This window comes from Vespula pensylvanica, chromosome 2 (genome assembly GCF_014466175.1).
Source record: "Vespula pensylvanica isolate Volc-1 chromosome 2, ASM1446617v1, whole genome shotgun sequence".
NCBI lineage: Eukaryota > Metazoa > Arthropoda > Insecta > Hymenoptera > Vespidae > Vespula > Vespula pensylvanica.
Window position 1 is genome coordinate 8305191 of NC_057686.1, and position 22833 is coordinate 8328023.

Here is a 22833-nt window from a genome sequence, read left to right on the forward strand (position 1 = left end):
CTTCATTTGTCGATATGTTGTCTTTTATTAGTATGTTTTCTTTTACATCATTTTCATTACTATCATTATCTATTAGATTTCTTCATTTTTTTCATTAGATAATATCACTTATTATTATCATCTTCTATTGACTTAATATTTATTTCTTCTAACATGTCTATATAAATATTTACCAGGAACTTGTCTTCACTACTGCTTATGTCATAAAACTTATTTGTATTTAGTCATTTTGTTATTGTTGTAATAAAAAAAATGGGTAAATAAATGAGTTGGAAATCTCTAATAGTAAATTATAGAATTATAAAGTGATATATATCAAAAGAATATCACTTTTATGATTTTATGACTTGTTAGTGCTACTTATATCTGTTTTGTATTGTCTGACACTTCAATACAAACTAAATTTAACTTTGAAAATCTCTTTCTCTAATTTTAGGATTGCTTGTTTATGCTATCAAATTTCACTACAAAGAATATTCACATATTGTTATACAAATCCTGTTTATTGCTCTCTTTAAACAAATTAAAGAGGCACTCGGACTATCGTGAATTACGCACATTCTCTTCCCATGTAAAACTGGTTGATATTTTTTTCATGTATCTTGATAATTGTACCATACTTTGATTTGCTTTCTTGTGCTATTTAAATAGAAAACTTCAGGGAAACATACATTTTTCAAAAAGTTGCGATGGAATCAATTCATCCTTCATTATCACTAATCAACTTTGTGTTCTCTCAGAAAAGACATTCAAATGCAAAGGGTTAAGTTTTAAGTACAGTTTACAAGAGATCTGTCAAAGAAAGATTAAAACCCACTAACTAACTTCGATTAACTTTAATCAACATTATGTAGTACTATATATATGTTAATCAATGATCAATTCGATAGTAAACAGTAAAGCCTTTTAATTATATATCGTTCTTAATCTATATTTTCATGATATCAATAACCATTTAAAAATTGTATAGTATGGAACAAACAGAATATTAATTAAAATAAGTCAAGAAAATATATATTTTCCATACTATGTATGTAATTTTGATGTAGTTATTGGTATTACGAGAATTAGGTTAAGAAAGATATATAATTAAAAATTTTACTGTTGGCTACATTGTTAATCGAGTTAATCGTTGATTAAAGTTAATCGAACAGTCGAAATGGGCCTAGTGGAGGATTTCTATACTTGTCCATTGATACTTCTGCGCAAATTAGATTATATTACCGTAATTAGATTATATCGAGAATTAGACAATATGAATAATAATCGATTAGTCTCGCATATAATTATGTGCTTATTAATCGATTCAAATATCATTTTATATCATTTTCTATGATCTTTTAAATTGCACCAATCAGTGATTGTTCTTTAGGAAGAGTTACAGCCTATTTCCGATCATATTTCTTCTCTTGAACACTATAGATGGCGCAGAAGATGTGTGATGGCAAGTTTGTAAGTATTGTTTCCTTATTTCTAATTTGCTAACTATAGCTTCTTCCCTGACTGATTCTCTTTGGTTTCGCTGACCTCGAGTGTCCAGAGTCCTCCTTGAAGCACCTCATATCACTCGTACGCCTGTAAAAGAGTGGTTCTACAGTTGTACGTGCTTTAATGTAAGCAAAATTTAAAAATAATCTCCTTTAAGGTGTATCGTGTATTCACCGTACGATTCGTACATTCTACAAGGTTAAAGGATTTTCAGAGATTTCGGCCATCGTGATCTGTCTACGCGACCTTAACCTCAGACTTGCAATACTTCGAAACTTATACGTGCTATGTTATATTTCTATAATTAGTGAAAGTTATTGTCGTGTGCGATTTTAACAAGTTAAGTACAGAAAATTAAAAACATTAATACACGTAATTTCTTGAAATATACAGGTAATAACTTGGAAGTTAAATATTACAGTTATACATGGTCATTAGAGCGTCGTTTTTGACTTCTAACAACTCGTGTGACAATGTCTGTACTCATCTCTAGTACAATTTATTTCCCCGCCAAACAATAATACAAAGATAAAAAGTAATATACATGCGTTAGATTGTATATATGAAAGAATGTTGTTTAAATTTTTCTATATTTTTTTTTTCTTTTCTTTATGGAAATAGTATAATAAAAATAAAATAACACTGGAAGCATAAGTACTTCATAGATAAAAATTGATCACCATTTTTGGAAACTTTTGCAAAAGAAATCATATAATATCTTTGAATAATATTATTATTATTTATTATTTCAGAAGGGTATTGTATGAGTCAAAAAATAGAAAAACCAATATTATCTGGTCAGCGCATAAAGACCAGAAAAAGAGGTAAAATCTATTTATATATTTTTCATATATTTAAAACAAATAATATTTGTTCTTGAATAATTTCTTTAGCCAAAAAGAATATGTTACATATCATATATTAATCAACAACAAATATTTATTGATAAATGTTTAAATTGATCATTGAATACTTACTGAAGTAAAATGAAAATATCATCATTATATCGTTTGAAATATTTTATATTGAACAGATGAAAGAGAAAAGTATGATCCAACGGGTTTTCGAGATGCAATTTTACTTGGTCTGGAGAAAACTGGTAACGATTTAGAAGCAATTTCTAAGTATTTAGATTCAGCTGGCTCCAAGTTAGACTATCGTCGATACGGAGAGGCCTTATTTGACATCTTAATAGCTGGTGGCCTCCTTGTACCAGGAGGTTCTATAGCTCAAGATGGCGACAAGCCTGTTAAAACAACTGCCTGTGTTTTTGAACAACCAGAGGATATGGAATCTATGCGAAATTTTGAACAGGTACTAATATATTTAAGTCATATAATATATTTATAAATACTTATATAATCATATAATATAAAAAAATGTCATACGTTATCATTGTCATATTAACAGGTCTTTATCAAGCTTATGCGGCGTTACAAGTACTTGGAAAAAATGTTTGAGGAAGAAATGAAAAAGGTATTAGTTTTTATGAAAGGGTTTTCACCTAAAAACAGAATCAAGTTAGCAAGAATGACAGCATTATGGATCTCTAATGGATCTGTACCACCCATTGTCCTTTCTGTTCTTATAAATGAGCATTTGGTTAAGGACAATTTAGCATTAGACTTTTTACTAGAAGTCTTTGTGACTTGGAAACAAGAAAAAGGTCTGCCTAGTTTAATGACTGCACTCAAGAAAGGTGGAATTGAAGGAAGGTATAGTAAAATTTTTTAATTTGGTTTATTAAAACTTCAATAAAGAATTCTTATTAAATTCGTTTAATATTTCTTTAAGTAAAAAGGAAAAGTAATAATTATAAACTAAACGATATTATTCTATTTAATTTGATTAAAATATATAATATTATATTTCAATAAATAGGTTAATGGAATTTGTGCCACCAAATAAACGAACAGAAGAATATTTTCGATCTGTTTTTGAAGCTGTTGGTTTAGCTGATATAGTAAAGCTTCATAAAGCTCAGGCAAGTCAAGAAGCAAAGAGGGATTTACAACAGTCTCTTATAGATGATTTAGCTAACAAAAGATCTATGAAGGATATAATGTTAGATGTCAAAGAAATGGCACAAAGAAGTGGTATCCCTGAACATGAAGTGATTGGATTGGTAATTGCGATTATTCGACGTTTTTATTGTTTATACACCTATATTTTTTATATATTTTTAATTACATTTTATTAAAATCATGTATTTTCAGATTTGGAGCGTTGTAATGACTCAAGCTGAATGGAATAAAAAGGAAGAACTGGTAGCTGAACAAGCAGTGAAACATTTAAAAATGTATACTCCACTGTTTGATGCTTTTACATGCACTGCCAAATCTGAGCTTGCTCTCCTTCTTAAAGTCCAGGAGTTCTGTTATGAGAACATGTGCTTTATGAAAGTCTTCCAGAAGATCGTCTTACTCTTTTACAAAAGTACATTTATATATAAGAATAGTATTATTTCTTCTGATATTATACGTATACATACTCCTAACTTATAATAAATTCTTTTTAATATACGTTTTAGCTGACGTAATATCAGAAGAAGTGATTCTGAAGTGGTACAAGGAGGGACACTCTGTCAAAGGAAAAATGCTCTTTTTGGACCAAATGAAAAAATTTGTAGAGTGGTTACAAAATGCTGAAGAAGAGTCAGAATCAGGAGAAGAGGATTAAACTACAGATGTGAATATAATCAGCAACTATTGATGTTAAGAATATGTAAAGTTTTATATTTAACAGATTCATCTTATTTCAGAAAAATATAAACATCATTGCCAATAAGTAAATTGCATTCTGTCCAAAATAATTGAGACATTTTAAATAAACGATGAAATTATTAATACTGCATGAAGAATTGAAAGGACAAACAACAATGCGTGGAAATCAGACACACTCCAGTTAGACAGATGCAAAAAGATGTTTAAATTGTTAAAAAAAAAAAAAAAAGAAAACAACAATGATAATATTGACTACCAATTAGCGTGGAAGATGACTTGTAAATTTACAATGTCTCTGAATTGTATTACTTTAAGAAAAAATATTTTGTGTTACATTTTTATAACTCCGCCACAAAATATATACGGAATAACAAAGAAATTATTAAAAAAAAATCTTTATCCCTGTGTACGTACAATTTTCGGAATCCCATCTTTCTTTGTATGATAATATTGTATTAGTTTATAGAAAATATACTATCAGGTGGTGTGTGTTTAAGACTTGAAGTTTCAGTGAATCCTATTTTCCTACAAAATGTAGAGTTGACAGATTAGTGACATAATAGAATTATTTAAAACATGGGTTTATTACGTAAATAATGTGTAAAATATCAATTTTTCATGTATTTTATTGATTTTATATTTTTAAGGATTTATATATTTCTTACAAAATTTCTATTTTCCTTCAAAATGTAAAGTTGACAGATTAGTGACATGATAGAATTATTCAAAATATGGGTTTATTAAACAAATAATATATAAAATATCAATTTTTCATGTATTTTATTGATTTTATATTTTTAAGGATTTGTATATTTCATAAACAGTTCTTCTCTTATAACAAATTGTAACAATGTATCAATATCAATTATACTTTTTTTCTAAAATCTTATTTATATATGCTGGTTGATGCAATTGGTTGTTTTCGTATTAATGTTTTACCGTTCATAAATGGTATCAATGGTTCTGGAATTTTAATACGCCCATGTTCGGTTTGATAAGTTTCACATAATGCAATTATCATACGAGGTATTGCACACGCTGTACCATTTAATGTATGAACATGAATAAATTCGCCATTATGTGATTGATATTTTATATTTAATCTGCGAGACTGATAATCTGTACAATTACTGCAGCTTGACAATTCACCAAATAGTTTCCTTCCAGGCATCCAACCTTCCATATCTACTTTCCTGTTAAAAATACAAATTTTATTAAATTTTTTACTTTTATAAAATTAAGAAGCTGAAGAATTATTCATTTATTCTAAGTGAAAAGATAAACTACCTATAAGCAGGAGCACCCAATTCATGAGCTGGCATATCAAGTATTTGAAAATGTAATCCCAGAGAAGAGAATAAATCTTCCTGTATATCTTGTAAATACTGAAATATTTCTGAAGATTTATTTTGTTCAGAGCAAACAAACATTTCAACTTTGGTAAATTGATGAACCCTGAATGAATAAAGAAAGTCATAATTGAACAATATTTACAACAATAATTAGTTCATAATAATTATAAAAGTACATGATATATCTTACCTGTATATTCCTTTTTCATTCATAATGCTTGATATTTCTGCTCTATAACATCTACTAATAGCTGCCATTTTTAATGGTAAATCTTTATAAGAAAATTTAGAATTAATCAACTTTGCAGCTAATGACATTTCAGCTGTTCCTGACAAGCTATAATCATCTCCATAATTTCTGCTCAAATTATATACAAGTGATCTTGGGCCATCTGTTAGCAAGCCACATCTTTTTATGATTTCAGATGGTATAATGTCCGGTACAGACACAAGTTGAAATCCATGTTTAATTAACTTTTTTACTGTGTAATGAATAAGAGCATTTTCTAATTCAGCCAATTCACCTTGAAATATATAACATCGGCTTCCCATTAAAGCTCCCAATCCTTGTGTCCTCATAAGTTTTAACTTTTTAGCTAAATAAGAAAATTCTTTTGGCTCAAAATTAAATTCAGGCTTAGACCCACATAGTTTTAATCTGTGTGGTGTATCTCCATATTTAAATACAACTGAATCTGTATCATTTGGTATCTTGCTTAATTCATTTAAAAACATTTCACGTTTTTCTGTTTGTTTATATAGTTCAAGAACTTTGTCTATATCACCAATTCCCTTCCGCTTTCTCACATTATTTATAATGTAATCACGATTTGAAGGATTGCATAAAAATTTTATATTATATTCTGGTTCTGGCATATATATTTTTTTGTCTTCAATGTTCTTTCCTGTTAAGTTTTTAAACTATAAAAGAAACATTTATTTTAGTTCTAAAAATTAACTTTTCAAAATAACAAAAAAGATTATTTCAAAGCGAATTGTATGCATCTTATTATTTTTCTAAATTTTTTTTATATATAAATATGAAATAATGTATATACATATTTACTTCATAGAACATTAAAACTTTTTTTAGCTGTATAAAATTAAAAAAATTATAACATACACACCTGCGTACAAAGTTTCCTGATCTTTATAAATTGTCGAAATCCTTCTTTAAATTTCATCTTAACTCTGGAGTAATTCGTAATAATATTAAAATATTATGTATCCACAGAATATGGATAAATAACCTAAATATGAATTCTCTACTTTAAGTAAAACATCGTGTACTTATTATTGTACGATTGTATTATTAATCGAATTTTTAAACCAGATATAAATTAATAGAATCTAAATCAGCATAAATATGAATAAAAATATAAAAAATTCTCTCACATTAATTAATTTCTTACCTAACATTCCTATCAATTAACATGTATATCAATTAATGGATAATATATAATATAATTTATTTTATGTATTTGTTTATAATTACACAATTGGTTTTAGATTCTATTAAGATATAATTGTATAACATTAATATAAATCATATTCAGAAATTGATTTCTAACTTCATGCTACCAATTATGTATCTTAAATGATTACATCGAAATTATATCTAGTTTGATAGCGCGCTTATGGACAAAAGAAATATATCAGTTTAAGAAAATTATTTTAAAATGATTTATAATAGAAATATGCAGTGTAATTTTATAAAGAATATACAATGAAATATTACTGTATCATAAAATTGAACGTGTTATAATATATAACAATTCTTTAATATGATGCGAACTTTTTCATAGAATTTACGATATAACCAATATTAGTTGGTATCAAATTCTTTATTTTATCGAAACTATCGTTTATATATTTAGAATATAAACGAAAACTGTACTTTTTAAGTAATTTTTGTTTTCCAATTATAATATAGTGTAAGTGTAATGTTATAGTTTATTATTTATAAATCTAAATATAAATTTTAATATAAATTCTGTAGTGCATATTAAAAATATAAACTTAAAAAAAACTTGTTAATAATACAAACTCTTTGTTTATAGTTTTGTTTCATTAAAAGAAAATCATGGCTGCTAGGACAGTATTTAAAAAATGGAAAAAATTTCATGGGATTTTATATAATCATTTAACTAGATCTCATAGTAAAGGGATGACTTTAACATTTCTTGGAACAGGTGTTGCGACTGGAATTGTATTATACAATGTATCTAGTAGTAAAGTTATTGCAGCACAAACTATGTTAAATGTCAGTAATTTTATGGCACAACCTATTACTTCTGTTGATAAACTACAAGAAAATCCTGATGACATGAAAACAAAGATGGAACTTCTAATTTTAAAAATACAAGCTGATTTTTGTAAACAATTGGAATCTTTAGAAGATGATAATTCCCATTTTAAAGTAGATCGTTGGGCCAGAGCAGAAGGAGGTGGTGGTATCACTTGTGTTTTGCAAAATGGAACTGTATTTGAGAAGGCTGGTGTTAATATTTCTGTAGTATCTGGTTTACTGCCTCCAGGAGCAATACAACAAATGAGAGCACGAGGAAAACAAATAGATGAAGGATCTTTACCATTTTTTGCAGCTGGTGTAAGTGCTGTTATTCATCCACGTAATCCCATGGTTCCTACTATACATTTTAATTATCGATATTTTGAAATTGAAAATAAAGATGGTTCAATTCAATGGTGGTTTGGAGGTGGTACAGATCTCACACCTTACTATTTGAATGAAGAAGATGTGAAACATTTTCATAGCACATTAAAAGAAGCTTGTGACAAGCATAATTTATCATATTATGCAAAGTTCAAAAAGTGGTGTGATGATTATTTTTATATTAATCACAGAGGAGAATGTCGTGGTGTAGGAGGAATCTTTTTTGATGATTTAGACATCCCAAGTCAGAATGAAGCATTTCTGTTTGTAAAATCATGTGCAGAAGCAGTTATACCATCTTATATTCCATTGGTAAAATTACATAAAAATGATGGCTATGGATACGCTGAAAGGCAATGGCAATTATTACGCAGAGGAAGATATGTAGAATTTAACTTGATATATGATCGTGGTACAAAATTTGGATTATATACACCTGGTGCTCGGTATGAAAGTATTTTAATGTCTTTACCTTTGAATGCTAAATGGGAATACATGCATGAACCTAATCCAAATTCAGAAGAAGCAAAACTTGTAGAAGTACTTAAAAATCCAAAAGATTGGTTAAATTCAACATAAAATTGTTTATTGTCAGAAATTGATTATATAAATTAATTTGATGGGGAATTAATTTTAATAATATAAAGAATATATATTTTTAATATCATACACACACGCACACACACACATAATATTGTGTAATAATAATATTGTGTGCAATTATTTTGTTGAATAACTTCAATCTTGTAAAATATAATTGGTAATATTTCTAAGATAATACTTTATATTTGTATATATATAAAATAATAAAAATTATGTATAAACAAGCGTAATATTTAAATCTGAGTTAAATAAAAAATTCACTTAAAAGATAGTTTTGTAGTACATATATTTCTATTTTCTTTATTAAGATTATTTAAAAAACACATGAAATAAAAAATAAAAACTCTGTCTTCATTAAGAACAAAAAATTATATATTAAAAAATATACAAAAAAGTTACACAATGATAATATTTTTATAATTCTGAAGACAGTCTTAATTATGTACACACATTTATGAAATAAATACATTTTACATAAAATAATGTGTATACAAATAATGCAACTGCTTTGGCACGTTTACTGGTAATGGTAATCAAGAATAAAGTGTATACATGATAAGTTTTTATCTTTTATCATAAATTATTTAAAAATCGGAATTTCTTAATTATGTGATCGATATATCAATTTTTAATAAATATATGACAATTCATATATGTAAATATAAAAAGCAAAATATTCGAGAAATCTTTTTTATATAATTGAAAATTAAGATACAATAAATATGATGTTCACAATATACACATAAAAATTCTTATTACATTATACACTTGTTTCTTTTTTCATTATAGATAAATGATTCACTGAAGCATCTACATATAAATCAGTGGCTACATTTTCTTGTACATTTTCGAAAATTGTGTTTGTCGGTATATTTTCTGTTTCACTTATGGATTCAAAATTGGTAGTCATCATACATAAATTTTCTGTAGATGCAATATCTGTTAGACAATAAAAATTTGATTCAACATTTTTCGTCAATTCGTATGTACTATTATTTTGTTCTAAATTTGATAGATGTAATTCTTTAAGTAAATGGAAGTCACATTTTTCGTTACAATTGGAAGTATCAACAATATTAACTACATCATTAGAAATCGATGATTCTATATTTACTAATGTAAATGCATTATCACTGATAAAACTATTTACTTCAGTCAATGATTGCTCTGATTTACTATTTAATTTTTTGGATTCAGGAACTGTATCAAAGAGATTAGAACTATCGATATTTGCTACATTTGTGAAAGATGGTTTAGAATAATCGCAATTTCTAGTTGTGACATCGTTTAATGAACTGTGATAGTTCTTTTGAAATGGTTTAGTATCATTTAATGGAAGATTATACATGCTCATAGACTGAAATAACCACCTCGTAGTTGGCTTTGTTTGTACTTCTGGATCACTATCATTAATTTTGGAATATCTTCCAGTATCTAACATTTCTGCTGTTTCACAGATATCTGGTAAATTTTGATCGCTTCTTTCACTTGTCATTTGGGTAGTAGAATCTATCTCAGAACTATACTCTAAACTACATTGTTGTGAAACACTCTTTAAGTATTTCTCTTCGTCAGTTTTTATGTCTGCATCAGATTCATGAGTTGTTACAGATTTAGAATATAATCTTTGACATGAAGTTCTTCTTGAAGAATCCGGTAATGCATTGTTTCTCGTAAATTCTTCTTGCAATGTACAATCATTGTTTACTTTTTTTACATTTCGTACAAGATTATCTTGTCCAATGACAAAACGCATTGGAATATTTCTTTCTTCAGAGATACTACCACCACTATCAGAGAGAATATTCACGTTCTTCGTATCACTAACTGCTTTTAATTCTACATGTATATTTGTATTATTTACTTTAGCACTACTACTTAAAATACTTCGTTCAATATTACTTTCCACTTTTACAGCAGGTCGGGGTATAGAAATGCAACTACCACCATCGCTTGTGCCACCACCATCACCTTGTTTTCTAGGACCAAGGTTATTATGTTTCGTATGTCGTCGTTGTTTCTTAAAAAATTTCCTTGCCACTCCACTTTGATGTGGATTATAAAACATTTCAACACATGTTGCTCCTTGTTCTGTGTAAGTAGTTACAGAGTTGTTTGATCTATATTGTTGACGATGCAATACTAATAAATTTACATTGGGCACCTTCTTTGCTGTGATAATTAGAGGATCTTGATTACTTACAAGATCTGTAATTTTTGAAGTATTACATGTATGAGATCTGTTCGCTGTTTGTCTTGAAGAGCTCATAGAATTTGTATCAGAAGTCACTTGTGTAGCTTGGGAATTAGAAAGAGGAGCTACAATATTCTGTACTAATGGTTGCGTTGGAATAACAGGATTTGCATCTGATACGCTCCGAGTTCTACAACAACGATTCTTTTTTCTTTGAAGCCAACAACGCATTTTCAACCATTGCGATCGGACATCATTACGTGCAATTCCGTAAAATAAAAATATGAATATACCAAGTGAACTAACAGAAACAGCATAAATAATTGCAAATATAATTTCTACAAAAGGAATATAAGAATTGAAAGGTTTTATAGTCACTGCAGCAGCACTAAACCAAGATATTAAATACAATAGTAAGATTACTGTTTGGCCATTTAATTGTGCGATCTGTGAATGTTCCGGATCTACAACATCTGAGGAAACTGTTTGTGTACTATGTACGCTATTTCCATCTACTGGACTTATGTTTGGTTCTAGTAACTCTAAATCCATATTTTCCGTAGCCTGAGTACTCTCAGATAATTGAGCATTTGTATCTATATTTTGAAGAGTACATCTAATCAACAAATGAAAGATGATGATATAGACAATTAAAATTCCAGCTGGTATAAATAATGCAGCAAGTGCAGGTCCAGTTGTAAGAAAGCAATATGAATATCCAGCATATTCGCGTAGATTAATTGCACCAGATATTCCACAGATTATTAAAGCTATACCCCACCCAACCAAATAAAGACCTAATAATGGTTTAGGTATAGGTTGATCTGGAGGCTCATCATCTGATATAACATCGAGGTCAGATTTTGATAATTTTTTATACATGTTACTGTGAATAAACATAATCAATTTTTTATTTTTAAGCTATAACAGAATAATAACATTATTCGTATTAGAAAACACTTTAATACAATGTACTCACCTAGCAGATGTTGCCATCCATAACAAACAGCTCAGTGATAGATAGTGTAAAACAAGACCAATGCCTTGACAAATTTGAATACTTTCAGTTTGTTGAATACCAATACTATAAATAAATGATAATAATGCTACTGCAAACCAAGTGTTAATAACGCAATGTTTTACTTTCTTTGGCATATTGATAGAAGAGTAACATACAATATATGTTACTGAAGTAATTAATAAACATATTATTGTAATGAAAGTCCCAACATATATAGCAGGATTTGAGTATTTGAATTTGGGTCCGTTGATACTGAAAACATCAATGTTAAAATTCTGTATAAAATGATAAAGTATGCAATAAAATTAATAATTACCTAAAACCATCCTGACTAAGATATGAAACATCTTGTAAAAGTCCATAATATCCTAATTTATTACATTGAAATACTATTAAATTATTGAATAAATTTGATAACTGACATCCATCACTAATCCAACCTCCAGATTCATTCAACGTCTCATCCCAAATTACAGGTTTTGGTTTTTTACCAACATAATGATGCAAAGGAGCTCTTAGCATAATATAAACTGGCTCAGATAAATTCTTTAATGTTAATCCAACTGAAAATAATGATAACATACAAATTACTGACCAAAAAGTACATATTTTTTATATTAAGAATAATTTAAATTTAAGTCAACTTTCTATTTGCTTACTCAATTTGCTGCCAATTACAGATGTTGAAATATCCATATTGTCAGTATTTACAATTTTAGGAAATAATCTATTATCATTGTACATTGAAATCATAAGTTTATGAGATACTATGGCATCTTGTACATTTTGCAATAATGTTGCTGGTAACTGAATCGAAGCTTCAATTATTTTATCTTTTGTATTGACAGGAATTGTTCTGTTATTTGTTGTACAATGTAGTGATCGTTTATCTAAATCATTAATTGGATTAATATTAGTATACCAAGTACACATCAATCCAGTGAAACTATCACGTTTAACTCTAAATTCTTCCAATGCCATATTCTTTTTATGCATTTGTATTGTTGGAGTGAATTCCGTGATCGTTTCTACAGCTTTAATTAATCTTGTACATGATTTGTAATTAATTTCAGCAGTCCTTAATATCTCTTTTGGTAAACTTAATAATGCTTCAACAACATCAATAAGCATATTACCCAATTCTTTTTCTTCATCCAGAAAACTTAAGTAATTTTCTATTGTCAAGGTAATAAAATTAATTTCTATAGGATCGGTTAATTTAACACCTTCACCAGTGTAATTTTTAAAACGTTTTGCTGTCTCTAATAAATTGCCTAATGTGAGAGACAGATTTACTTTAGAAAATTGTTCCAAAACCTTAGTAGTGTGAGATACAAATGGACACATATCTGTGTTTAAGTCTTCCCAAAATCCAGATGCATTGCAATGATATGTTGCTCTCAAAGATACTTGCATTAAATTTGATAAGAGATTACCTTCACAAGGCAATTCTGCTTTCCATCCTACTACTGTTCTAGGCCATGTATATATTCCTTTATTATTTCTAGTTACTGAAAGATTTATTTTTAATATTTTATATGTAATATAAATGAAGAAAGTAACATATATTTTATACCTGCTAAAGGACAATAACGAGTTTGCTCTGATATAACTATTACACTAATTTCTTTTGATCTATTTCCATTCATAGAGGTTAAAAAACAATTCCATTGTCCATTGTGTTCATCCTTTACAGGAACAATACTAAGAGAACTAAATAAAAAGAAATAAGTGTATTATAAATCAGAAATATTATAAATTGAGCATAGAATAAAATCTGTGATATATAACATTACCTGTCAACAATACCACTGTCAGAAAGATATCTATTTTCGATTTTAATATTAGGCAAACTACTTTGTGGATCTTTATATATATCAAGATCAAAAATTTCAGTGGTTGTATTAGGATACCACAACCAATTCAGTCTTGCATTTTTATCATCTATAATGCTGGGTGCTCTACACTTTAAAGTTATTGAATCTCCAGCAAAAACTATTTGGTTTTGAATTGGTCGCAATTCAACAGATGGTGATGCCCATTGGCAATGAAAATTTTCTAAAAATCTAAATTTTTTTATAAGCTGTCCTTTGATATTTGTTGGTGATGCACATTTAGCAGGTGGACTACAACAGTAAATATAAATTAATATTAATATAAAAAACATGGAACACATATTGCAATTTATTTAATTTTTATAAAACTTTACCTTAATCTGATAGAGGTATTGTGAAGCCAATAACGAAACCAATATAGTTCACAATCACATTTCCATGGATTGTTGGATAGATCTCTATATATAATAAAAAATTCTATCAAACTTGGAAATTAAATCTTATTGATATTAAATTATCAGTTTGCAAGTGTTTTCTTTTACTTACAATTGTTTTAGCAACTTTAGTCTATGAAATGTACCTTCTTTTAAAGTTGTTAAACTATTTCCACTTAATTTTCTGAAACATTTAATTTTCTAGCAACATACTTTCTTATAGTAATATACACATGCACCATATGTTTATATAAATGAATTAACCAATGATTGCATACTAAATAGAATTATAAAATATAATTCATAGAATAGTGCTTAGCAGAAGCAGCATAAGTAAAGTGATATATGAGACAAGAGATGCAAAATTCCACTTACAAGCGATCTAAATTCAGCAAATCATTAAATAAAGATGGCATCACCATATTTATTTTATTTCCAGATAAATCACTAGTAAAAAAAAGTAAATAAAATATAAGTCAAAGGAAGCACTCAGGAGGATATTTTCTCACGTATACTTAACTTACAGTCTTCTTAGATTAGACAATCGTTTAAAGGCATAGGTATCTATTGTAGAAATTTGATTTTTACTCAAATCCCTAAAAATAAATTAAAAATTATTTCTTTAAACCTCTTTAAATAAAATATTAGAAATATCATAATTTAATTATGTTCTCTTACAATCTTTCTAAATTTTCCAAGCCATTAAAACTTTCTTCATCTATTGAAGAAATTTTATTTTTTGACAAATCTAAACGTTTCAGATTTGTTAAATTCTTAAAAATATTAGCCTCTATACTAAAAATTTCATTCTTACATAGATCCCTATAACAAAGTGTTTTAAATAAAATATGTTAAAATACACTTCATAATATTTTATTTTTCTATTAATAATAAAGTAATATTTACAATTGTACTAATTCTACACTGACTTCATCAATATTGATTTCTTTAATCTCTTGTATATGTCCTTCACACTTAACACGTAATCCTTCTGCTTGTGCACCAATAAGTTTACACATGCATTGTTCTGGACAGGGATGACTTATAATCCCACTTATTTGGACCAAAATTAAAAGAGAAAGGACACCTTTCATGTTTGTCAAAAATTAGCCTTTTTCTGTATAGAAAGACTTTAGATTAATTAATACTTAAAGATAAAATGAATACAAAGATACTTTATGCATAGAAATATACTCTTGTATGTATCCATTCATAATATTCATTAGTATTTTTATAATGAAAATAAAAAAAATGTAAAGTATACATAGGAAACGACAAAATAAAAATTAAGATATTCATATAATTCATAATTATTTTCTATATGGTTACAAGAATGCCATTATTCATTCCTAATTATAATAAGTCGATAAAACATTAAGAAAAAATAAAATAATATTGAAATAAATAACATAGAAAAATGTTTTACTTACGGCATTAAGAGCACTTACGGCACTTAGGCCAATAATTCAATCGTGCCTTTTACATTGTGTCCATATTTCTTTCGTACATCATTTTTAAAATCAATGTTTGTAATTATTATAAAAATACACAAAATGAGCGAACAGTATTTCAATAATCGGAGTGAATCCTTCGTACACAAACGTCATGTAGCAAACTGCTGAACTCAACTGAACTTCAATGTCTTAATCTCTAAACTCATTGGATACCTTCTGAATACACTATTGTATGTGACGTATGAACATTCTCATAGCTGATTGGTTTAATTTAAAACGAAATTTTTGATTACTTTTTAGGGAACTATAATTTTGAATGTTTAACAATATGATATTTAGTAGATATGCAATTGTTGTGTGCGTGTGCGTATTATGTTCAAAAAAACTGTCGAAGCTAGAAGTGCATTTGAATCAAGAGAGCGTTTATCGTTTTATGCTTTATGATTTGACTTTTTTCTAAACAGTATTATATATTCTTTATTTAAGATGTCCGCTTACTTTTTTTATACGTTGTTTTATTGTTTAATATCTGGTTGCATTATTTATCCTCCAGTTGAATTTGTTTCTACTGGTCTAACAATAAAGACTATATTTGCAAACTGGTTGGGCAGTGAAACTGAATCATTTATAAATTATCATATTAGAAGAAGCGTAATTACGTTATTCATTCATTCCTTATTGCCATTTGGTAAACTTAATTTTCCGAACAAATATAAATTTAAATCAATTTTATTTTTTTTGTATTATCGCGTCATAATGCAATTGCGTAAATTTTGTTTTTAGGCTATATTTTAGGTTTGATATTATTTGGTCATGTTGATGCAGAAAAAATACAATTGTTCTATCAAAGTCCACTATGGTCAATTCTTATTATTGTTACGATAGCAGGACCAGCATATATTTTATATACAATTTTTAAATGGTCAGAAAAAAATTGGAAGATGCATCCAATAGTACAAAATCTTTCAATTTATTGTGATGATAATACTAATTGGATGTCTGTTGCTTCTGAGATTGATATAGAATATAGAAGGTTGATACAACGATAATTTTTATATATTCATATAAATTTTATATATGGTATAAGATTATGTTACCTATAATAACTGAACTTGTTTCAGAATAGATAAAATTTTAATTGATACAAGTAGTGTAACTAGAGTTATTGTAACAGATAGTTGGATAATTAAAATAACTTCTTATAAGTTATATATTGCACGGCAAAGTGATACTGCTTTAATAGTCAGCAAAAGTGATACTCATGCCATGTCTCATACAGCTAGAGGTGAAGTCCAGTTTATTAATATTGAGGTATCATTTATTATTTTTAGTATTATTTATTTATTTTTTAAAGTATCTATTTTTGTTTATCGAATAAAAACAAAAATTATAATGCAGGTGAAACCTACCAGAATAAGAGCAGAAGCCTTTGATATAAGAATAAGTACATTTACTTTCAAGGATTTGCAAGACAAAGTACAACAACCAATAGTCATTTTACAAGATGTTACTTTTCATAAAACATTATTGGATAGATTTATTGATGTCTTCAAAGAACAAGCATTAGAAAATCCTTTTTATGAAACTGCAGAGGTAATAAATATTTCATAATATATATCAAATATTTAATGATGTATCTTATTTATTATTATATTTTATAGGAATTAGAGAATTGTATTGGATGTATGCAAGTACGATCTAATGTAAAATTAAATAAATGTTGTGGAAGTATTACTGGAAGACTAAATTCTGACGAATGTACAATTTGTCATTGTCGACCGATGTGGTGTATTGAATGTATGGCAAAATGGTTAGCTTTTCTATTCAAGTTTTTATTAGAATGCATTTTTTTTCTATGATTATCTTAACTTCTAATTTACAAATATTTGTATTGAATACAGGTTTGCGTCAAGACAAGATGAGAATACACCAGAAATATGGTTGTCTTCTAAATGTACTTGCCCTGTATGCAGAGCAAAATTTTGTCTTTTAGATGTATGTCCTGTACAAACTGTAAATCAATAACATATGAAGTACAACTGTACTAATATTAATATATTAGATCAATTCTATATTCTTTCTATGCAGATATATTTTTAAAAATATTAAATCAAAATTTATAATTTTTTATATGATAAAAATGTATCTCTTTCATAAATAATAACGTAAATAATAGCAATATATATATGCAATTTTGAATATCCATGTTACCAATTACGAATTAATAGAACTATTTGTGTAATATTTCATATTTTAAATGAAGATATTATTATATGATTTTTTATTTTTATTTTTCATAATACATTGATAACAATATACAGATTTTTTTCTTTCTCATAGACAAATATAATATCAAATTTTAGATAAAATTTTGTATAACAACTATGTATCTATTGTACTTAACTTTAACTTAGAAATAATTACATAACTAGATATTAACAAATAATATTAAAATACTTAAAAGAATATATGCATTAAATATATTTATGCTACCATTAATCTTGGTGCAATATTCATAGCCATTAATTCTTGGAAAAGTAATTTTGCTGCATATGGTAATCTGACTTGTGAGATCTGTGTTTTGTTCTTACAACCTTTGCATTCGAATGTATTATTACGTAAGTTCGCTATTGCAATTAATCCACAAAAATTGCATATATGAATTCTGTATGGATCAGAAACCTCAAATAAACGTTCCCTCAAAAATTGAGCAGCACCATGTGAAATTTGACAATCACGTTCCATTTCACCAAAGCGCAACCCACCATCTCTATAAAGTTGTTATAACAACGTGATTATGTATGTTTCTTTTATGAAGTAGTAAACATTTCTCTGATAATAGAAATTTGTAACTGAATCTACTAACCTTGCTCTACCTTCCATCGGTTGTCGAACTAATATCTGTACAGGTCCTCTTGCTCTACTATGAATTTTATCATCCACCATGTGTTTTAAACGTTGATAATAAGTTGGACCTAAGAAAACTTGAGCATTAATTTTACGCCCAGTATGTCCGTTATACATTACTTCATTGCCTCTTAGTTGATATCCGTATTCTTGTAAAAGCGTCGAAATTTTTTGTACATTGACCGCATCGTTAAACGGAGTAGCATCACCAATTTCACCTATATTGATCCAATAAAAAAATATAAATAATATGAAATATTGTTACTATAAAAAAAAATATTTTATTTTTTTTATAATCCTTTATTATAATGTATACCTTTATTTGCTGACACTTTTCCTTGTATACATTCGATCAAGTGACCAATAGTCATACGAGATGGAATAGCATGAGGATTAATAATTATATCAGGTGTAAGTCCTTCACATGAAAATGGCATGTCTTCTTGTCTGTATTGGATACCACAAGTGCCTTTTTGTCCATGACGCGAAGCAAATTTATCACCAATTTGCGGTATGCGTACGCTTCGAACTCTGATTTTACAAAATTTGTATCCCTCACTATTCAATGTTAACATCACTTGATCTACAATTCCGGTTTCACTATTACGTAAGAAAGTAGATGCATCCCTTTTCGTAAACCGTTTGGTTGTACTGTCCAACTATAGATATTTATAATACATAAATATAGATGGAATATAATAATTATGTATTAAATAATTTCTAATAGTTACCTCGTCATCTGTTTCTGGAAGAGTAATAGTTTTGCCTATCACAACATCATCACCTGATACACGAATACCAGGAGCAATAATTCCATCGTCATCTAATTTATCATATATCGCATTGCGCATTCCTTGACAAGTTTGTCGTGTTGGTTTTTCAAACTGTTCTTCCTGATCACCAATTCTTTTAGATTCAGAATCTTTGTAAGATCGGTAGAAAACAGACCTAAAGAAACCTCTCTCAACTGCACTAGCATTTAGAATAACGCTATCTTCTTGATTATATCCAGTATAACATAAAATAGCAACTATACTGTTAATTCCTGCAGGAAGCTCTCTGAATCTAAGATATTCCATAGATCTGGTAGTAACCAACGGTTTATGAGGATAGTAAAGTACATGGGCTAATGTATCCATTCGTACATGGAAGTTTGTTATATAAACTCCCATAGCTTGTTTACCCATAGCACTCTATAATATACAAAAAAAGATAAACGTCTTATATCTAAAATAAAGTCTCAATATCGTATAAAATTATAAAACTTACTTGATAAGTATTCCTAGGACTTTGGTTGTGATCAGGAAATGGAATAATGGAAGCACAAACCCCTAGAATCATGGCAGGATGTATTTCACAATGTGTATAAGTTGTACAATAAGCATATTCCTTTTCTTGCCTAAGATCTTCAGGTGACATAGCAATCATAACGGTCTCTTCTTCGAGTGTATCTATATATTCTACTACTCCACTGCCGACTAATTCTTGCCACCTACAAAAAATGATTACAATATGTAAAATTTATCAAAAAATAGAAAATAGAAAAAAATATATTTTTCCAAGTATACCCATCATTGTTATAATCTCTTTCCTTCAACATATCAATATGTCTCTTTTTTAACAATAAGTTTTGTCCCTCTACAATTAATAGAGGCCTACTGATTCTTCCAGCATCTGTATATATTCTTATCTCACGATCTCTAATATCTCGGATCATTGATACCTCAGACACAATAATGTCCATTTGTCTTCTTAACTTACGCAAAGTAGCCATTAATTGATCTGGATCTCTATGGATTCCAACCCAACAACCATTCACAAATATTTTTGTAGCATCAGCAATTGCACTTGGTGCTATTTCTTCTAAATTTTCCATAGACCATTCTTCCAGAAATTCTAATATTGGAGATGGCTGAGATCCAACGCTAATATATGCCATCAATGCCAAGTTTTTAACTAAACCAACAGCTGCACCTTCAGGAGTTTCTGCAGGACATAACATACCCCATAGTGTGTTATGCAACTGACGTGGTTTTGCGAGTTTTCCATCCCTTCCAATAGGAGAATTTACTCTTCTTAAATGAGATAAAGTTGATGCGAAAGTTAATCTATTTAACACTTGTGAAACTCCTGCTCTTGCTTGATGAGCTTTTTTTTGATCTCCCCAATTACCAGTAGCTAGTGAATACCTCAGACCATCGGTAATTATTTTTGTTTTAATAGCAAGTTCAAGATTAAAATCTTTGCCACGATCTATAAATTTTTGTGCATATAGGCGTACTTCTTTCATAAGGTTTTTGAATAAACCTCTAAATAAAAATGCTAATAGTGGACCAGCTAAATCTAATCTCTTATTGCCGTAATGATCTCGATCATCCAATTCTCTTCGTCCTAAGGATGCTGATAGTAATCTATGTACCATATAACCAAGAAAATAGGCTTTTTTCGTTTCACAAAAATCACTGATACCTACATGAGGTAACATTTCTTTTTGTAAAATCTCTCTAGCATATTTTATACGTTTTTCTTTCGTTACTCCAGGTCTAGCACCTCGAGTACCAATAAAATTTAAAGCTACATTTTGCTCTTGTATGACAAAGGCTTCATCTAATGAAGGCTTTACCATCTCCATCATTTCAGGATCGTCAAAGTCATAAATAATATGCTCCAGAATATCACGATCAGCTACAAAACCAAGTGCACGGAAAACTATCATGATAGGAATTTCTTGCTTAATATATGGTATAATAGCTATAATACGTTGTCCAATTGCTGATTTTTTAATACTCTATAAAAAATAATTATTGTCATTCTTTTAAATTACACTATAATTACTTCATTTAAAATATCATATTACTACAATACATACAGCACCACTTTTTGCCATCATGTTAATCCATAATGTAGAAGTAGGACGTGAACTATGTTCCAAACAAGATCTAATCTCAGCTTTATATGCATATTTACCATCCTTCATACTAAACACATAAACTGTATTTGTTGCCATTTTTTCTTGTGCTATAAGTACCTTAATAAAAAGTAGATAGAAATAACATGTTAATATAATAAATAGACCAAAATATAAAAAGGAATATATTCAAATACTTTTTCAGATCCATTAATGATAAAATAACCACCAGGATCCAAAGGACATTCATTTAATTCTGTTAAATCACGATCAGACAAACCAGCAAGGAGACAATATTTGGACCTTAACATAATTGGAATTTTTCCTATAAATGTTTTCTGATGTTGTGTCTCTACAAATGTCATCTTTAGTTAGTTCTGTTATATTCGTTATAAATATAATCTAAAGATATTATTAAATATAATTACAAACCAATAGGATCTTCACCATCCTTCTCAATAGTTTTAGTGATATCAACATATAAAGGTGCTGAATAAGTTAAATTTCTAAGTCTGGCTTCATTTGGCATCATAGGTGACGGTGCGCCATCTTTTTCCCAATGTGTAGGTTTGGATAAATAAATTTGTTCAAATTTCAATAAATGTCTGACAGGATTCTCTATTTCTCCAGAAGTATGTTGAGCTTCTGCTTGTAAATCAATTTGCGGAGAATCCTCGACGATTCGCTGAACTGACATTTCAATGAATTCATCAAAACTGTCAAGCTGTTGTCGTACGAGACCTTTTTCATCGAAATAAGCATTAATAACAATCCAACAAGCTTCTTGCCATAATTTTGAAGAAATTTCTTCAGCATCTTCATCATCATACTGATCTGTGTATATTATTTAAAATTATATATATATTTATTACAGGTTAGAATTCTGGATTTTTATTCATTAAATGTTAATAATTGTTCAAAATAACAAAAGATTGATAAAAAATTGAGATTACATTCTTTAAATTCTTACCATCTTCAAGAGCGTACATGTTATTTTTTAAAAAATATATCAGTGAGTTTGAAGAAAATAGTAAAAAATAACAAAACAATCAGAAACGAACACCGGATCGTCAACGAACGTCACCGAATGACCGAACCAAATTATATGGTGCGCATAAGTGCATAAATATATTATATATTGTAGTATAGAAAAGGTAAATTAAACTATACTAAACAGTATGCCCAATAGATCAATGTAAAAAATTACAAGATCAAAAACTGAGAACAAAAATATCACTAA

At 28.2% G+C, this 22833-nt stretch overlaps 6 protein-coding genes across 11 annotated transcripts; 3 read left to right on the forward strand and 3 right to left on the reverse strand.

Moving 5' to 3' along the window:
- The first annotated feature begins 1459 nt into the window (after positions 1-1459).
- Positions 1460-4176, forward strand: LOC122637749 (protein krasavietz). Of its 3 annotated transcripts, XM_043830089.1 has the most exons (8): positions 1495-1613; positions 1703-1828; positions 2241-2312; positions 2522-2802; positions 2899-3203; positions 3370-3613; positions 3705-3924; positions 4019-4176. In XM_043830089.1, the coding sequence occupies exons 3-8, from the start codon at positions 2252-2254 to the stop codon at positions 4165-4167; spliced, it is 1260 nt and encodes a 419-aa protein (XP_043686024.1). In that variant the 5' UTR covers positions 1495-1613; positions 1703-1828; positions 2241-2251; the 3' UTR covers positions 4168-4176. The 3 variants fall into 3 exon arrangements, with proteins under 3 accessions (XP_043686023.1, XP_043686024.1, XP_043686025.1); XM_043830088.1 differs by lacking the exon at positions 1703-1828 and having other exon boundaries at positions 1460-1613; XM_043830090.1 differs by lacking the exons at positions 1495-1613; positions 1703-1828 and adding an exon at positions 1863-1881.
- Positions 4177-4976: 800 nt separating this feature from the next.
- LOC122637748 (serine--tRNA ligase, mitochondrial) lies at positions 4977-6980 on the reverse strand. Its single transcript, XM_043830086.1, has 4 exons — positions 6691-6980; positions 5754-6484; positions 5499-5666; positions 4977-5404 (listed from the first exon to the last, which is right to left on the reverse strand). The coding sequence occupies exons 1-4, from the start codon at positions 6745-6747 to the stop codon at positions 5098-5100; spliced, it is 1263 nt and encodes a 420-aa protein (XP_043686021.1). The 5' UTR covers positions 6748-6980; the 3' UTR covers positions 4977-5097.
- A 212-nt stretch (positions 6981-7192) lies between these two features.
- On the forward strand, positions 7193-9084 carry LOC122637750 (oxygen-dependent coproporphyrinogen-III oxidase). Its single transcript, XM_043830091.1, has 2 exons — positions 7193-7497; positions 7624-9084. The coding sequence occupies exon 2, from the start codon at positions 7647-7649 to the stop codon at positions 8814-8816; it is 1170 nt and encodes a 389-aa protein (XP_043686026.1). The 5' UTR covers positions 7193-7497; positions 7624-7646; the 3' UTR covers positions 8817-9084.
- Positions 9085-9521: 437 nt separating this feature from the next.
- On the reverse strand, positions 9522-16019 carry LOC122637425 (adhesion G protein-coupled receptor A3). Of its 4 annotated transcripts, none has more exons than XM_043829517.1 (14): positions 15755-16019; positions 15231-15441; positions 15003-15146; positions 14849-14920; positions 14700-14771; positions 14437-14508; positions 14265-14348; positions 13852-14181; positions 13632-13768; positions 12715-13566; positions 12372-12618; positions 12014-12307; positions 11044-11920; positions 10759-10960 (listed from the first exon to the last, which is right to left on the reverse strand). In XM_043829517.1, the coding sequence occupies exons 2-14, from the start codon at positions 15416-15418 to the stop codon at positions 10910-10912; spliced, it is 3420 nt and encodes a 1139-aa protein (XP_043685452.1). In that variant the 5' UTR covers positions 15419-15441; positions 15755-16019; the 3' UTR covers positions 10759-10909. The 4 variants fall into 4 exon arrangements, with proteins under 4 accessions (XP_043685450.1, XP_043685451.1, XP_043685452.1 ...); XM_043829518.1 differs by lacking the exon at positions 10759-10960 and having other exon boundaries at positions 11120-11372; positions 11458-11920; XM_043829515.1 differs by having other exon boundaries at positions 9522-11920.
- Positions 16020-16113: 94 nt separating this feature from the next.
- On the forward strand, positions 16114-18488 carry LOC122637429 (E3 ubiquitin-protein ligase TM129). The gene is made up of 6 exons (XM_043829520.1): positions 16114-16466; positions 16562-16811; positions 16900-17089; positions 17177-17371; positions 17440-17588; positions 17680-18488. The coding sequence occupies exons 1-6, from the start codon at positions 16265-16267 to the stop codon at positions 17801-17803; spliced, it is 1110 nt and encodes a 369-aa protein (XP_043685455.1). The 5' UTR covers positions 16114-16264; the 3' UTR covers positions 17804-18488.
- Positions 18111-22706, reverse strand: LOC122637428 (DNA-directed RNA polymerase II subunit RPB2). Its single transcript, XM_043829519.1, has 10 exons — positions 22564-22706; positions 22026-22427; positions 21791-21945; positions 21555-21713; positions 20254-21473; positions 19955-20177; positions 19417-19878; positions 19002-19344; positions 18645-18903; positions 18111-18548 (listed from the first exon to the last, which is right to left on the reverse strand). The coding sequence occupies exons 1-10, from the start codon at positions 22580-22582 to the stop codon at positions 18263-18265; spliced, it is 3528 nt and encodes a 1175-aa protein (XP_043685454.1). The 5' UTR covers positions 22583-22706; the 3' UTR covers positions 18111-18262.
- Positions 22707-22833: the final 127 nt, after the last annotated feature.